Here is an 18,662-nt window from a genome sequence, read left to right on the forward strand (position 1 = left end):
TAAAAAGATAACTTCTCCGTCTGCAACCCGGATTTATAAATTATTTTTGGTAAATATGGGAGAAACGTCAAAGACAAAAAGACATTTGAAAGACTAAGAATTCGCTAAAAAGAGTATCTAACTCTATGTCTTGCATGCAAAACTATTTTATAATGTCAGTAAATTGAGAAAACAGAATTGTAAGTTTTAGTCAAAAGCCATTATTAAAATTTTTTTGGATTTACAGCGTGACGACGAATAACTGTTACTGAAAAAAAGGTGTCCTTTATAGATTTTGCGAAAAAGTATTTTATTGTTAATTTTCCACAGATTTTACTTTAATTGCATTATTTAATTTTAAATTTTAATCCTTATTTACATTTGCTAGCAGTGTAAACTTTGAGAGAAAAGTTCACTTGGCACGCTAGTGTTTCTCAGGTGTATTTTTCTTAGGCTTTGTAAAAAAAAGAAAAACTGTATAGGGTAGGTCAAATGAATCGGCGTCCTAGTCCCCAGTTCAGAGTCTATTCGATTTTTAAGTATGAATCCTTATGTTGGACAAAAGGGGGAGTATAAGGGATTCAATATGGAGGAAATTAGCCTATGGTTACAGAAGATACGGAATAAATTAAACTTAAAATTATTTTCGAGATAACTAACAACACTCCACAAAAAAACGTTAGTCCTCTTTTTAATTAATTTATACTCCTTCATATTATCGCAATTGCTACGTTTAAGAAAGTTCTAACAATATATAAAAAAACCTTAAGAAAATCCTAAAGTATTTTGTTTTAATTAAAAATTCAGTACAAATGAGTACAATCAGTACAAGAGTTGAAAAATCAGTACTGTACTGATAAAATCAGGGGCCTATTTCATAAAGCGACAGTGATAATTTTGTAACGACAGGCATTTTCCATATTGTCAATGATAATTCGACAGTTTGTTGGGTGTTTTGTTTCACAAAAATAATTGTCACCACCTCATAAATTCCATGTGAAATTCCATTGAAAAAGTGACAAAATGTCATTGTCGGGGTTTAGAATTGTCGTTGACAAAATTGTAAATTGTATGTATCATATGTAATAATTGCATTTGCATTATTTTAGTTTTAAGAAATATTCAAATTATTGAAAAGTAATGAAATGCGCGCAATCACCATATAAATAAATTTACAAAACTCTTCTGTGAAAGCTTTCCGACGGAGCTATTTGGTTTCGTCGCTATTGTAGAATATTTCTTAATATCACTGGCGTTTCCCACAAAAATTTCACAGTTGCCTACAAGCGTATATGAAACAGAAAAAATATCGCCGACAATTCTGGCAGTGAAGTTTTACAGAAAAATCGACAATTGTCGCACCAGTCACTTTTATGAAATAGGCCCCAGTACGTCTGGCACCGTAGAGGAGAAGCCTGGTCAAACACTATCAAATGTGTAAGCACCAATCTATTATTATCTATTATAATTTCCAAATGAAGTATCTCTGCGAACCACTTTCCCCAGTGAACTCAAAAACGGTGTTTAGTGCATCGGGTGGCATTTATGTTGAAAATAAAAATGGGTTCTTGACCGGTAATGCGGAAATGCTTCTTTTCATAATGAAAAATATATAATTTTTTAACTCTTAATTACTAATTAGATACTATTAAATTTGATTATAGAAATTAAAAAAAAAAAAAATAAATAAGTTTGAAATATATTCTATGTATAATCGAAATCTGAAAATCCTGCCGGATTTTAGCCAGTATCCGGCCGGAGAGTCGGATAACAGAAAAAATACCGGATAGGCCGGATTCCGGATATCTACCGGATACCCGGCACATCCCTACTTCGAACTTAAAGCTATACCTATTTTCAGCTATCATATTGTGATTTTGACCATGATTCCTGATTAACAGTAAGTGTTACTGGGGAGGGAATATGTTAAATAAAACCGGTTTATCCGATTTTTTTTTACTTTAAAAATGAGGAAACTGGGTTTCGAAAAATTGCGAAAAATAATCGAACACGCTAGTAAATAGCGACGGCTCGGCTAGTAAATAGATACGCTCGAAAACGCCCTATCTCAAAAAATGGCTCAAGAACGCCATTTGGTTGAACAACGTCCTATGTAAAAAAAAAATGGTTTAGAAACTCCCTATCTCAGCTGTGATTAATTTCACTCGATCACAAATGTTAATTTGGTTTTTGTTCTCCAGACGCCACTATCCGATTTCTATGTAGAATTGCTCGATGATTCCGAAATTCGGGCTAATTTTTTTCTATGGATATGTTTTCGAGATATTTGCAATTTACCGTTATTCAGCTTAAAGCAGCAATTGGTTCCTTTTACTCACGTATATTTTACGAACCAAATTAAAAATCTTAATATAGAATACGGCAAAGCCAATAAAGTGCTCCATAAACCGTATATAAATTACTTTCCGATAGGGCTTATTGTTTCAGCCAAATTAATTAATCATTCCAGCTTTTTTTATTTTTTAATGAAAAAATGAAAAAAATCAAACTTTAACAGAAGAAAAATTAAAAAAAAAAACAGTTCTGTGCCAAATTTTTGCATTTGTACTAAAGCCTGTTCTGTTACAAAAAAAAATCAAGTTTCTGATGAAGAAAATCGATGGATAAATACGAAATAATGACTGGTCAAATGAAAATGCGCAAAGATTCTTTGTATGAAATATGAGCAGAAAAGCGTGTTACTTAGGTGTACGCGCCGCCGTATGAGTAACATTATTTCGTGGTCAATTTTCATACAAATAATCTTGCACATTTTTACTTGACCACTCATTATTTCGTATTTATCCATCGATTTTCTGCATGAGTTACTTGATTTTTTTTTTTGTAACAGAACAGGCTTTAGTACAAATGCAAAAATTTGGCACAGAACTTGTTATTTTTTAAATTTTTCTTTGCTAAAGTTTGATTTTTTTTAATTTTTTCATTAAAAAATAAAAAAAAAAGCTGGAATGATTAATTAATTTGTCAGAAACTATAAGCCCAATCGAAAAGTGATGCATATGCGGAGAATTTTATTAGCTTTCATTTGCCGTATTTTATATTAAGATTTTTAAATTGGTTCGTAAGATATACGTGATTAAAAGGAACCAATTTCTGCTTTAAGCTGAATAACGGTAAATTGCAAATATCTCGAAAACGTAGCCATAGAAAAAAAATTTAACCCAAATTTCGGAGTCACCGAGAAATTCTACATAGAAATTGGATAGTGGCATCCATAGAACATTTTTGGTGTAAACCAGTGTTTTAAATACAGAAATCGATGCGGTGGTTGCCCTTATTGAGAAATCTTTCCAACACTTCTTCTGGTTTTACTTCAATGTCGTAATTTATATTATCGTGTGCACTAGACGGACGGACGGACAGACAGTCACCGTTTAATCGATTTCTCTTTTCATTCTGATCATTTATGTATACATTTTTGTCTATATCTATCTCGATTCGTTTTGCCTGTTACAAACAACCGTTATGTGAACAAAGTTATAATACCCTTGTGCAGAAGTGCGCTCGGGTATAAAAAATACATGTTGCCTCTGACGGCATTCGAACCCGAACATGCTGGGATCTAACAACTAACAGCGAGCTTCTCTAATCGCGCGCTGTGATGTTGATTCAAACTCAACATTAACACATTCACATGTACGGCTGTAGCGGAGTGTGCAAAGACGCTTCATACAATTGGTTGCGGCCAAGAGGGTCCGGGTTCATTTACCATCAGACGGAACATAAAATAACTATTTTTTCTTCCCACCACATATTTTATAACGTATATACTTAAATTTAAAACGAGTTGGGTTGGTGCTCTTTCATATGCGTATTTTCTTAAATTTAGCACGTTTTTTTTAATTCTAAAATTTTTTCCCTCAGTGTAATTATTTGGTAAATTATGCGAGTTAAAGACAATGATATTCTTTATCATAAGATGATGGTTTTGAGAAAAATGCCCAACCCTTACTTTTCACAGCCACAAAACTTTTTGAAAAAAGTTTTCACAGTGAAACATTTTTGACAAATTAATTTATTTACATTTGAAAACAGAATCGTAATTTTATATAAAGTGATGAAAAATGTTTTCATTTCACGATTTCAAAGAACAGGAATTTTCCCTTGGAGTATTGTTGTTCTGAGCCAAGTTTTGATTCGACGCAAAGAATAGAAAAACTTTTCAGTGCTAGCATTCGCGGCTGGAAATGTGCATTAAGGAATGAAAGATAATGGAAAAACGAACTTTAAGATCGCCCTACAATACAAGCGATGGAAACGATAACATTTTTAAAAGTTAACAAAATGTTAATTTTTATTCAAATGTTTGGGGGGAGGGCCCTATAAGAAATCACGACATTACGAAACCTTTTGAGTGAGGAACTTTTCCTCCGTTGGTCCGCCCCCAAAACCTCTCCCCTCATAGGTACGTCCCTGTCCCGAGGTCATTGTCCTTCAATGAGGTTGTGAGTTTTTTGGTTTTTTATATTTTGCTCTTAAATTGTGATATTAAAGATTACAATGATACAATTGACGATACTTGACGGTAACATTGGGCATTAAATTAATCTAATCTAATTTTTACAGTGAATGAAATCATAATGACTAATGAACAAAGTAATGAAATTAAAAGTAACTGCATACAAACATATGAACAAAAAAAGAAAAGTACACTTCTGCATATGAAATGTATTCCATATGCACATAAATACATACATATGTACATACTCATGTACATTAGGGTGGCCCAAAATTGTTTTCCTCAAGCCACTTCCCAGATCTGAAGATTATCAAAAATAAGGAGACATGTATTTTTTTATTTCGAAATCAGTTAATATTTCCCCGTGCCGCCGGGGCTTTGAAGTTTTTTTTTTCATTTGAATACATTTTTTCGTAGAATTGCTATACAATCGTTAAAAATAAATATTTTTTGATCGACTAAGACTATTTCCCTTGAGAAGTCTTCAAGAAATAATACTACGATGCTTATTCAACTTAAAAATTTTACTAACACCAGATTTCTCAGTGGATGTTTAATTACAATCAAAAGGTTATCTCTTCTTGGCAGTTTCTCAGTGTACTGAGTGTAGATGATTAACTCATAGTTAATTCGCCAACATTGTGCAGATAGCTATTGATTTACTAATTATTTGTTAACTTATGGTTATTTATCAACTAAGAAATCGGCTGTATGGGTGTTTTAATAACCGATAATATTATGTTTTCATAACTACATCACGCACGAACAGCTCAATGGATGTGTTTAATTTTTTTTTTGAATTCTACTCGATGTTTTTTGTAGGTTTGTGGTAAAAAATTAAAAAAAAATAGGGTTGACAGATTTCAAAATTTAAAATTATAGGTCCATTCAATAACTTTTCCAGTAAGTACTTGCAGCGCGAGCGTAAAAGAAAAATCGAGAGTAAAATTGAGAGCAAGAGAAAATTTTCGGAAAAAGTTATTGAACGCAAGACTAGTAAACACTTGCAACTCAAGCCTACTTCAGCATTATCTCCTCAGCTGCCCTGCTTCGCTTTCGAGGCACTATCTGGAGCGGACATCAGCTAACAGTGGAACCTTTTTTGTTTGAGCATCCATTGCTTTTCTTAACAGCTTCATATGAATTAGCTGCAGTTACCGTTGCATACATTTTTTGAGGACTTTAAAGAAAGTGATATAAATTTGCTTCATGAGATTGCAATTTTTAAATGTATTTGCAAAGAGGACGAATGACGCTGGATTGAGCCGAATTATTTTGGTGAAAAACAAAATTGCCGAAATTTTTCATTTCGTTTGAGAAAGGATAACCGATTTTTCCTCGTAGGAGCGTGAGTCAGTCTAATGTGCTTAGGTATCCCTATACATACATACATAGATACTGGTATAAGGCGTTCACAATATAACAGAAACCAAATTATTTATCACTGCTTTGGAGAACTTTCAGTCACTGCACCAATTGGCAGTTAATTGTGCGCTAAAGATGACTTGGAAGATATGGATACATTCTATGTTACAAACTTACAAACATACATATACATATATGTACAAATGTACATATAAGACAGTACGAGGCACTACCGTAAAACTCAGCGTACAAATTTACCCTTGTATTTTGGAAATATGTCACTTGCATGTTGAGCTTGGAAAACGGAGGTAGGAGACGAACAGCAGCAACACCAGCATGCGGAATATGCAGATTTAATCACATTAAAGGGCTTAGAAAAGTAACATTCAAAAATTTTCCTTCACAAAAGTTTGTCATCTTTTGGATTTAAATATTCAGTATTTCTGAAATGAAAACAACTCGCACATGCAATGGTGGGGAGGGAATGTGAAATAAATTCATACCCAGTGGGAAAAATTGGCATCAAAAGCGCCTGCAAAAACTTAAAGGTTAAACTAAAGGTGACATATCCATCACCATATATATCAGCTGTTTCAACCAACTTTATGGCCAACACTGTATTCTATTAGTGGTGCCACACCATAACGCCATAGCCATAGAGACCAATTGAATCTTGGTTTTCCGCTGATATCTGAAGTGCGAGTAAGAACGTATTGCCAGACGTTCCAAACAAAAAATATTGTTTAATGCCAACGTTTAGGCATAAGTGTAGAATATGACTCATTTAGCTATGCAAGAACCAAAAATGTGGATCGATTGAACCTCTCACCCTGATTTCAACTGTACCAAAATTATTTGGCGCAAAAATATAAAGAAGATATAAAAGGTTAGACTGAAATTTTTTGATTTTTTGAAATATTAACATCTTATGAACTAAATAACCGATTCAAAAACTAATGACATCAAAATAAAGACAATTAATTTATCTTTCAGTTGATGTACATAATTTACATTTTTTCATATTTTTAATCCAAAAATAAACTAAAAAACTAAAAAAATCGTATTTTTTCATAAAATAGAATTTTTAACAAAATTTCATAATTAATGCAAAAGAAATTTATATTCTTAAGAAAGTACAAGTTAGTACCTCTAATTTGAAGTACATATTTTATTATAATCTGCTGTTGAGTTTTAAGAATTTAGTTTTAATTTAGTGATAGTGAGAGAAGTTCTGTACAAATATCCTACAATATTACACATTTTCCGGGTCTTGTTTCGCCTCTGGCTACACCGACATTGTTGACTACGAAAAATCAGCTGCTTATGGTTATGTTACCTATAATCGATAACAGTTAATGTGGTTACGCTTATGGCTATGGCGTTATGGTATATAACTATTAATTTAAGCTTAAGCGAGATGTGCATCCCTCTAAATTTTAGTTGTGGTGGTTTTGTTTTTTAGCATTATGCATGTTTTATTCAACCATCACAAGCAAATAGCTAAATCTTGGTAAAATAAAACGAAATTAGTTATTTCCTATGTTAGCCTAATTTTGACAGTTATTTAACAGCAAATAGTGTCAAAGTAAGTTTTTGCCTCTTTCTAATTGGCTGAAGCGGAAAATTTCTGATGCTGAATTGCAATGCCTCTAGTTCTTTTCATTTTGTTGGGGTAAGTCTTCCATACAACATAAGCTAATAGCATAAATTTCTGGACAAATAAAACGCGCCTGCTATACTAAGTCCTGCCGTGGATGCACAGAGCGAGGCAATAAGAGAGAGAGCACAATCTGAGCATTACTGAGAATATTTTAATCTCGGTCCAAAGGCACTGTGAGCAATTGCTATGTTTGATTTTTAACAATTGTGAACCTAGAGAAACACAACTCAAAAGTTGCGAAAAAGTGACGCCGATGATGCACATTTAATGCGCTGTTGTATATTTGCCTTGCATGTTTCCCGCTGGGTACGTGTGTATACATATGTATGTAATATAAAGCGTGTAATTGCTTCGGCAACAAAGTCTAGTTTCTGAGCTTTGATGAGAAAGTTCATAGGCTAGTAATTAAGTCTAAGTTCGAGACAAACCACAAAACATTTTTTAAGGCAATTGACTCGTTGGTCGGTTAACTTATACGGGAAATTTTACTTAAACAAAAAAATAGTTTGTTAAATAGAAAAATTAAAATCAATACTCATCGAAACTATGTAGTTTTTTTAACACTTGCCACCGCGTGTGTTTTTCTGAGGTTAAAAAATCTTATCACAAAAGAGCATCTGCGATTCGGAGGTCCCTACTAGAGATGGGCGCGTGATTTGGCTCACGTTCACGCACGCTCACGTTGATGGTTTTATAAATCATGTATCAAGATATTGCAAAACCGCGTAAGGTGAGATTAAAAACACTCATAAATATTTCAAAATGGTTCTCTTTTTTATAAAGCAATCGAATTTTTGGCTAGTATATTTCAGGACGAATGGATAAGGATTGAGCCAAGAGCTTGTGTGAGCAAATCCGATTTTTGGCAGCCAATGTCAATTACGCGGATATGTTGTGTAGATTATGTAAATGTAAAAAATGACCACCGTACATATTTTCTAGGCAAATATGCATATAATTCAGAAATAAAATTGAGACATTTTCACAAATAAAAGTGTGACTCTCCTACAATTTTTTATTTTTATTTTTACGTTGCAAAAATTGGTGCGTTGTTTGCTCATGTTACAGTTTATAATTAACTGTTAGGTTTTGGAGATGAGAATCGAATGCAGCCCATTAGAAGTATGTGCTTCCAATAGAAAATAAATTATGAAGAGTCAAAGTGGCGGTACTTATAGTCTACTGGAGCTGGTGCGTACCTAAAACTGTTATCGGACAGGACGGATAGGGGACAGATAGGAATCAATCTTGACGGTTCAGGCCTATGTGCTCTCATTCGAAGATAGTTAAAAAAAACCTTTAAAAGGTTACGATGCGTGCACAAAAGTGAAAATTCATATTTTTTATTAGCACATCGTCTGCAATTTGAAAATTTAGACAAATACGTATGTGCTACTTTGTACAATATGCAATTGAACTATGATCCTCATACACCACTTTTTTATTTGTTCGTTAAAAAGTTACAGAGCGAAAACGAAGTAAGAAAACTCGCAAAAAAATAAAATATATCGTCGTTTAAAGTGCAAAACCGCGTATCGTCATTCTGCAAAACGGCGTAACTGACATTGGCTGCCAAAAATTGGATTTGCTCACACAAGCTCTTGGCTCAATCCTTATCCATTCGCCCTTAAATATACTAGCCAGAAATGGGATTGCCATTTAAAAAAGAGAACCATTTTGAAATATGAGTGTTTTTACGCTCTAGAAAATAATTTCTACCACTTCACCTACGCGGTTTTGCATTTTGCTGATACGTGGTTTTGCAATTTGTTGATACGCGGTTTTGCACTTTAAACGACGGTATATAACCCAAAGGCATTCTTTGTCCATGCCATCAAATCTGTACCGTTATTTCGATTTTAAAAAATGAGGTGTCAAATGAAAGAGCTTGGTCTGTAGATACTAGGACTTACCCATGATCTTTGGCAATTTATGTTTGGAAATTTATTTTATATGAAAAAATGCGGAGCACCCTCAACAAAAAAAATCCAAAAATCACCGGTAAGTTAAAATTTGCATTAAATCTCAAGGGCTACAAAACTGAATACCAACATTTTGTGTAAAGCTGCTGATCAAGAAGTTAGATATTTTGGTCAAACTTTGTAGAATTTTCATAATTTTTGCACAAAGTCTGAAATTTGGATTTATATCATGTTTGTTAAGTAATCAGCTATACTTTCATAAAAAAAATAAACGTTAAATAAACTAAACAGAAAAAGCCAAGACTTACTAAAGTGTCGCGCGCGGTTCACTGTATGTGTATCTTGGTAACCGATTTATCAATTTGTACCAAACTCAATTGCAATTATTACCTTGGCATAAAAAAGCTATACTTCAAAAAAACATCGCGTAAAAAACGTTAATAACATTGCACTACGTTGGATTTTGTACTCTAGCATCTGAAGACAGACATGTGCTCTCAATTTAAAAAAAAAATTATTCACAAAAAAATTCGAAATTTCTGAGAATGGCCCATATAAATAGCATTCCATATAAATACGCTTTTATCACACAGGGATTGTTACAAAAGCTTGGCCAAACACCTAGCAAGGAATGAACGCACTATTAATTTTTCTACAAATTTCAGATATATAGTTCTTATCATAACTTTATGACACTCACCATTTGAAAATATTTTTAATTCGAGTTTTTATAAATATTTTGAGTAAGTTGAAAGTACCTCCGACTTACCGTTGATTTTTGGGAATATTTTTTGTTGAAGGCAGGCCCGGCGGCAGTGGGGGTTTTTTGGGGAAATATGCATACAAATTTGCTTCATTTAGTTTACGATAATAATGGTAAAAAATATATTAATATCTCTGTAAAACTTTCCACCCGTTTGAATGCCAACAGCACTGAAGGTAGTAGAGAAAACGAACCTAAGTCCCCAGTCGATGACGATGGAGTCGATGCCCCACCGCCTGACTATGACGCGGTACGAATAGCGATTACGTGGCCAGCCGAGCTATTCAAGTACGGCGGCGAAGAGCTGATAATGTGCATGAATCAACTCTTATGCAGAATATGGTCAGGTGAGCGCATGCCCGACGACTGAAATTTAAGTGTGCTCTGCCCAATCTACAACTACCACGGGATCACCCTACTGAGCATAGGTTACAAGGTGAAGCCCACCGTCAACAAACAGACTCCACCATGACCAGGTATTCACAATACGCCAAATCTTGAAAAAGACCCACAAAAATAGGATCGATACACGCCATCTATTCGATCTATTCAAAACCGCTTTCGACAGCACGAAAAGAAGTTGTTTTTATGCCGCCATGTCTGAATTTGGTATCCCCGCGAAACTAATACGACTGTGTAAAATGACGTTGAGCAATACCACCAGCTCCGTCAGAAAGAATTGCGAAGGGTCTCTCCGCGCCTCTCCCGAGGTTTCAGACAAGGTGACTCATTTTCGTGTGATTGATTTAATCTGATTTTGTAGAGGATAATAAGAGAATCAGAACTCAATCGCTCTGGCACAATATTTTACAAGAGTGTACAATTGCTGGCGGATGCCGACGACATCGATATTATCGGTAAAAGCAAGGGCTACATCTGTTCTACCTTCTCGGTATTAGATAGAAAGCAAAGCGAATGGGTCTGGTGGTCACACAGTCAGAGCATACGCATCTTAGCGACTTTGTTTATTTAGCATTAACACCAATAATAATGTCAGCCTTGAAATCCAACGGCGAATTACTCTTGCCAACAAGTTCTACTTTGGACTGAGTAGGCATTTCAGAAGTAAATTCCTCTCTCGTCATACAAAAATCACACTCTATAAGTCACTCATCGCACCTGTGCTGGTGTATGCTGGTCATGCCTGTATTGGAGGCATAAACAATGCGCAAGATTTACGGGCCTTTGCACGTTGGCGATGGCGAATATCGCAGACGATTGAACGATGAGCTGTATGAACTTTACAACGATATAGACATAGTGCCGCGAATTAAAATTCAGCGGCTCCGCTGCGTAGGCTATGTCCTTCGAATGGACAGCAACGCTCCAGCTCTGAAAGTATTCAACGCGGGTCGCGATGCTGGTAACATAGGAAGAGAAAGGCCTCCTCTGCGTTGGAAAGACCAGGTGGAGAAGGACTTGGCTTCACCTGGCGTGCTGTTTTGGACTCGGCCAAAATCGCTTAGGCAGTTACAGGGCCAATAAAGATGAAAAGAGACTTTTCTTTGAGTTGTGGTGAATTATATCCATAATTATATATAATATTCTGAATACTCTAAATAAAACAATGATATTCTTGGTTTTTGCGAATGACTTAATCCGGGATCGTGAAAAGTGAAAAAATTAACATCCTTACTATGTACATATCATTGAAATAAACATATAATGCGTACAGTAATACACATTTGACAAATATGAGGGATACAATACAACCAGCGTAGGTACGTATGTACATATGTATGTATGTAGTACAAACAATCTCGTACAAGTATGTAAATTAATTTACAAACAGTATTTTTTTTTCATTGAGTCAAGCTCTTTGAAATAAAACGAGGCAGGAGTATGTAAATGACATTATCTACGTATTGATATCGCTCGCAAAATACCAACACGTCTGAACAGAAGGGTGGAATTGCAGAAATTATAAAAGTTTGCTTGTATTTACATGTATAGAAACAATTTATAACTTCTGCTCTTTAAATAGCTGAATGTTAAAATAAGAGAAATGCTTCAGCAGTTCGGAGTCATAAGCACTTATCAACTAAGCTGCAAATACCAAATCAAAAGAGTTCTTTCCGTCCATCATTTTCCTTACAGTAACTAGTCTTAAAAACCTCACCAAAAATGTGCCTTTTTATGGCATACATATGTGAGGCTCTAATCCAACAACATATACATATGTCTTGCCATTCATGTCACAAGGGCAGCGATCCTGTAAAGCAACTCGTAAAATTAGAAAAATTACCAAAATACTTGAAATGTTTTTTTTAATATACTACATACGTATATTTGTGTTCAACATTAGGTATTTCTTTCACAGTTGTCACAATTTCCAAACATTCTTACAATGTCATTCTTATAACTGTATTCGCGATCGAAACCGAAAAATCACCACCACATCTAGAAAAACTCAAGGGTGAAAGAGTTAAATATCAGATATTAAAAGTTCTTTCATAATTTATGCAATTACCCTCGTCTTGTTCAGATGTGTTGGTATTTTTTCGACGACTTTAATACGTAGATAATGTCATGTACATACTTACATACTCCTATCTCATTTTATTTGAAAAGTGCTTTTGACTCAACGAAAAAACTTACTGTTAATAAATTAATTTTCATATTTGTTGGCCAAAATATTCCGTCACAGTGGCTTTTTTTGTTTAAAAACTCTGTTTTTTATTCACACACACATGCTTAATATGTTTATAAAAAATTTCGCCAAAAATATGTTATTCCGAAAGTTATGTATGCATAGCTATTTATGTGCATATAGCATATCTTATGCACAGATTTTATGGGCTTAATGCATACATAAGCATGCATACAAATTTTGACACGTTCAACAGTATAGGTAAATATCGGACGTGACTGATTAGCCTCATAAGCATCGATAAAGACTCATTTGAATTGAAGAAAAATTACTGAGAAATCACGTGGGATTAAAAGTGCAGCCACAACAAGCTATCCAAACAGCAAAGGAAACGAATTGTACGGCCTTAAGGAAATTGCAACAATACAGAGCAAACTATGGAGCAGCCACCTGTGGAATTTGCTTGATTTGCGATAAATACGCTTGCGCTCGAATAAAGAATCAACAAGTTGTTGTTTTTTTTTTTATTGCCTCCTTTATATTTCCCCCAAGGCATGCTTAAGATATTTGCTTTCCTGCTTACGTTTTATGTGTATATCCTTGAGCGCTTAATGGCAAAGTATTGCGCTTTGTACCTAGGTAGTATTTTGTTTTCTTTTTTTTTTTTAATTTACCTTTAAGTGCCGGGCAAATGCGCTTCCAAATACTCAAACAACCGCAACGATGAAATTGACCCAACGCCAGTTCCATATAGAAGAGCGGCAAGCCTCCAAATATCAGCATCACACAGTAGGGTATGAGGAAAGCACCGCCGCCATTTTGATAGCAAATATAGGGAAAGCGCCAAACATTACCCAAATCGACAGCGAAACCAATGACTGCTAATAAGAACTCCGCTTTCTGACTCCACGTCTCACGGGTGCGCTCTGTGACGGAAACGACGAGCACGCGCTGTGGGTGGAAAAGTTAAAGAAAGTAGAGTTGATAAGACATGAATTTCTTACGATTACATAAGATTGTGGGGTACATATATATAATAAAAAATCTATAAGGGCTCTAATTACATATGTTCGTAGGCACGTACGAGGAGATGCTGAAAAGTTTTGATCCTAAGTACCTCCAAGTGTCATTAATATTATGGCCAACACTCCAAGTTTCAGTCAATCGTATTCAGTTTTCTTGGGGGTTTCCTGTCAGCAATTGAAAGAGAGAGGCCCGCAATGTGGCAGACCCACTTCGGTCTGCGAAGATATTTTAGCTGTAAAGATTGACTAGTAGGGAATCAATTACTAAACACCATATAAAAGATAAAAATTAAGACCCCCTATGAGCTTCGCCGGAACATTCTGGCCTCCTTGTGCTTGAGCTCTAACAATCCTATGTGCAAGCGTGAAGAGGAAATTACTGTATCGAGCTCAAAAATGGCAACTGTTGGCAAAAGTTAAGTTCATCTCGAGTGTGATTAATTTGTTGGCGGGGTTTAGTTATAATACATATTCCTTAAATAGATAAAGTCTTGTTTTATTTGAAGATGCGGCAGTGACATGGTTTACAAAGTGTTACTCGTTCACGGCCAGACCAAAATTTTTTCTTAATTTTGGGGCAAAACCGCGCTAATAGCCATGATTTTTATGTCAACGAGGTAACTAAATATTATTTACTTTTGTCTGCAGTATTATATGTGACCTGGTCTACGAAAAGGGAGCTTACGTGCGAAAACTAGTTTTCTGTGAAAAAGCTGTTCAAAGTAAGCAACTCGTTTCGTTTACTCGTTTTTAGTCTTCTTTCTCTACATTTTTAGTACACTTCTAAGCAAGTTAGGATTTTCTGCTTTTCACCACGTGAAAAAGCATCTCATCTTCCATCCGAATCAACCAAAAAGTGAAAATTGATTTTTTGACACTTAAGCCCCCTTTCCGTAGACCAGGTCACAATTGTAATGTAAAGAGGTTGGTCTAGCGGTGAACGAGGACAAGACAAAGTACCTCCTGGTAACACACAAAAAGTCCTGGTATTTTGCGACACATGTCACTGTTGCCTGCCTAGGATCGAGCATAAACACCACCAACAGTGTCAGTCTGGAGATCAAATGAAGAATAACTCTTGCCAACAGGTGTCACTTTGCCCTCGGTAGGCAATTGATTAGCATAACCTTTCCCGACGAACAAAAGTTACGCTCTACGTTCAACAAATCTCTCATCATGTCCGACCTTTTATATTCATTCAAAAAGGCGTTGGGGGCTTTCTAGAGAGTTATTCTAAGCAAAATCTATCGCCCTGTTCACGTTAGCGACGAGTACCGAAGATGATGGAATGAGGAACTGTACAAGCTATATTACGACATGGATATAGTTAAGCGCATAAAAATACAACGATTGCGCTAGATTCGACATGATGTATGCATGGATGACGAGGATCCTTCGATTCGGAACTCATGGGCCCGGATGACAGGCCATCCACCAACACAAAGAAAGGACCAATTGCAAAAGGGCCTGTCTGTACTTGGGGTTTTCCACCTGGCGCAACTTCGCAAAGGAGAGAAATAATTGCTGCAGTTTTTTTTATCTCGGTCCAAACCGACGAACGGTTGTAGAGCCAAGCAAAAAGAAGGGGAAGGTTATTACACGTACATATCGTCGCTACCATGTCAAACTATCGAATGTGAACTTGGGTAATTTTCCGGAAAGCAACGAAAATGTTGTAACAAATGTTGTTGTCATTAGGAAAAAGTGTGGGATTCGACACTTTGTTAAAGCCTTTATCCTATGCTTCTAAGAAGACTATAAATTTGACGATTTGCCAATTTGCGTATCACTCTAAATGCATGCGCAAGGTATCGTATGCAGTGTTGCCACCAAATTTTATTTTTTATTTTTTACCAAAATCAAAAGAAGAAGTTACCAAATTCAACAAAAAATACCAAACTTAATTTATATGCAGAAGTGTACTTATGAAGACGACAAACTTTTCAGGAAATCAGCGCTCCACTCAGCTATAATTTTTATAACTGCGTGAACGCTGAAAGCTACGACACTAGAAACGCTTGGTGAGGATTTCACACCTGAGTGTGGCCGAAGAAACAAATTTGTCGATTGCGCGTCGTTTTAAGAACATGGTACTGTCTTATGGCTCAGAATAGTATATTTTGCATTTGCAACTGAGGATTATCAGGCGCATAATTTCCCGTAGAAACGATATCATTTGGCCACTGAGATCATCCCACTTGGCACCATTGGACCTTTTATGATTCTACTCGGACGGCCGTATGTATACGAATAAACCCCAAACTTTGGAGCCCTTTAAAATCAACGTTTGCCCAGTTATGGCAAACATACATGTACATATGTACATACATATGTCAAAAAGTAGCCGAAAATATCTCAAAAATTCAACGCTTAAGGGCAAGCTTTAAACTCACACACAGACAAAGTGAAGTGTTGGTGTTGGTTGATTTTTCCGACAGGGTGGTAAGATGATTTATTTTGGAACGAATTTCCGTCATCACTTGTCAAGTTTGGTTTGCAGACAAACCGGTTTCGGCGTTTCATTTTTTCGTTCGAAAGTGAAGTGCCTATAGGGTATACTGAATGCCGTAGCTTTTTGAACGAGAACATATATATTCACATAGAACTCTACTCATATGGTTGCCGGGATACACTGGAATGTTGATGGCAATTGCAAAGCTGATGCACTGACACGGAAAGGTACGACCACCCACTACCTTCCCGGATAGGACTCGGTAGATATAGCAATAGCCACTTTCAAGTAGTTTGTTAGAGATCACACCATTCTAGAACCAAGGATCGCTGGAACAAATTTTCGTCTGACGAATGATTACCTGGTATTTCTATAAAAGTAATCGCTTACGGGCCACTTTCTAATGTGGAATCAGATCCTGTATTGACCTACGTGACATGTAGGACCGAATCGAAAAAGTTACCAAATTGAAAAATAAATTACCAAATCACCAAGAAAAAAATTACAAATTTTGGTTAAATATTACCAAAGCGGCAACGCTGATCGTAATTGAAAAAGCATTTTCGCACATTCGATAGTTTGACATGGTAGCGACGATACTTTCTTAAACAAAAAAAGTGGACTAAAAGCTAAGAGATTAGGAACAATTAAGTGCTAACTTGAACTGTGGCTAAGTTTGGAATAGAAGAGCTTTGAAGTTACCTTTTTTAATAGAGACAATCTCTGATAGATGCAAAGCTACTACACATTAAATATGCACATAAAAATTACAGTTTCGTATGTCGCTGCTTACCTCATTATTGGCCAGTTTTGGCGCCAATGGATCGGTAACCTTTGCTGGTGTGGCAGTATCAGCGTCATCCTCCGGCGAATCATCCTCATTCGGCTGTGACGCAGACTCCTTATTATTCGCCCAGGGTGCTGACATTGCGCCTGCATTGGCGGCCGACGCCGCTGAGTTCTTACCAAATTCTAAACTATTATTTTTGCTGCGATCCATAGTCGATCGTACATATGCAGTTGCAGTAAGTTTATGATCTCATGTGTATTGGATTTATTGTATTTAGTAATGCGGAAATAGCGGTTGAAGGTGATGATGCAGTTGCGAATGCGAATTCGTCTTCTGATAATGTTGGTGGCAGTATACGAAAGCATTAAATGGGAGCTGTAGATAGCTGTGGGAAGTGCGTGATGGGTGTATATAAGAGATGCGCATTCATATGTTTTGAAAGTTACTTCAGCTGCAGAAACAACAAAAAAACTAAATTTTTTTTACTTATCCTCAGAACATACATACATATTTTTTTTACTCCATTGGTATTTTACATCATTAAAAACGTATTAATATAACTGTAAAAAAGTGGGAAAAACATACATAAATGTAATTATCTGCAATATTGATATGCCACATGCAACAACCGTTAATACTGTAAATGTACATAATTTCAGATTATATTTTTAAAATTACAAGAAGAAAAAAAACGGACGGCTACAACAAAGGACCGCCGGCAATTGTGTCCAACCCATTTGTTGTAAGTACGAATATACATATTGCATATTGCAATTACATACATATATCCCAAAGGTGACTTTCAGTTTTGCATTATGGATAGTCCATTTGACTCTAGCCTTAATACGTAGGTATGTACATATACATATGTACATAAATGAGTATGGCCAGTTGTGAAAGTTTCATATGTTTATATATGTGCATTAGGGTGGTTCAATGAAAGGAATTTTGATGCTCTCACCCCCTAGGATGGTTTTATATCGAAAAAATATGCCCCTAATTTATTTTTTTAAACCAAATAATATTTAGAGGTCGCTTAAAGCTCAAAAAGTTTCCCATGTATTTTATATAACAAAAAAAATATTTTTCGATTTTTCGTAGGAATGGTTAAGAATCCTTGAAAATTAATATTTTACAATCGGCAAACTGTTTTTTTAGGGAGATTCAAGTATTAATACCCAATTGTTTATTTAACAATTTTTTAATATTAGCTTCTTTAGGACGTCCCAAAACGCAGAAATCGTTAGTATTAAACAATTTTAAATAAACCATTGGGTACTATTTTTTGAACGCTTCTGAAGAGAAACAGAATTAACCGATTGAAAATTATGCATTTGCAAGGATTCCATACCATTTCCACGAAAAAAATATTTTTTTGCCATAGAAAATACATGTGAAACTTTGAGCGCGTTGAGTGACCTGTAAATATTTTTTGATTTCAAAAAAACACGGTTGTTTTTTTTTCGATACTAAACAATCCTAGGGACTTACGTGCGTTCTTGGACCACCTTACTGTACACACTCACATACATACAGCTATATATATATGTTCATATATATGGACATATATTTATTGGACTCATATGCAAATGCAGGCCAATGTCAATGTTATTGCATTGTTTATAATTTTTAACCT

The 18,662-nt window shown here is 35.4% G+C and overlaps 1 protein-coding gene across 1 annotated transcript in view; it reads right to left on the reverse strand.

Moving 5' to 3' along the window:
- Nucleotides 1-17,592, reverse strand: part of LOC118744390 (sodium-dependent serotonin transporter) — a 33,515-nt gene extending 15,923 nt beyond the window's left edge. The window contains exons 1-3 of the mRNA XM_036477386.1: nucleotides 17,534-17,592; nucleotides 17,030-17,477; nucleotides 13,434-13,710 (exon numbers count right to left, since the gene is read on the reverse strand). Coding sequence (XP_036333279.1) covers nucleotides 13,434-13,710; nucleotides 17,030-17,236 — 484 coding nt within the window. The 5' untranslated portion in view covers nucleotides 17,237-17,477; nucleotides 17,534-17,592. The remainder of the gene's footprint in view (nucleotides 1-13,433; nucleotides 13,711-17,029; nucleotides 17,478-17,533) is intronic.
- Between the last annotated feature and the right edge of the window lie 1,070 nt (nucleotides 17,593-18,662).

Source organism: Rhagoletis pomonella, unplaced genomic scaffold (assembly GCF_013731165.1).
Source record: "Rhagoletis pomonella isolate Grant_MI unplaced genomic scaffold, Rhpom_1.0 Rhpom_scaffold_00008, whole genome shotgun sequence".
NCBI classification, from domain to species: Eukaryota; Metazoa; Arthropoda; class Insecta; order Diptera; family Tephritidae; genus Rhagoletis; species Rhagoletis pomonella.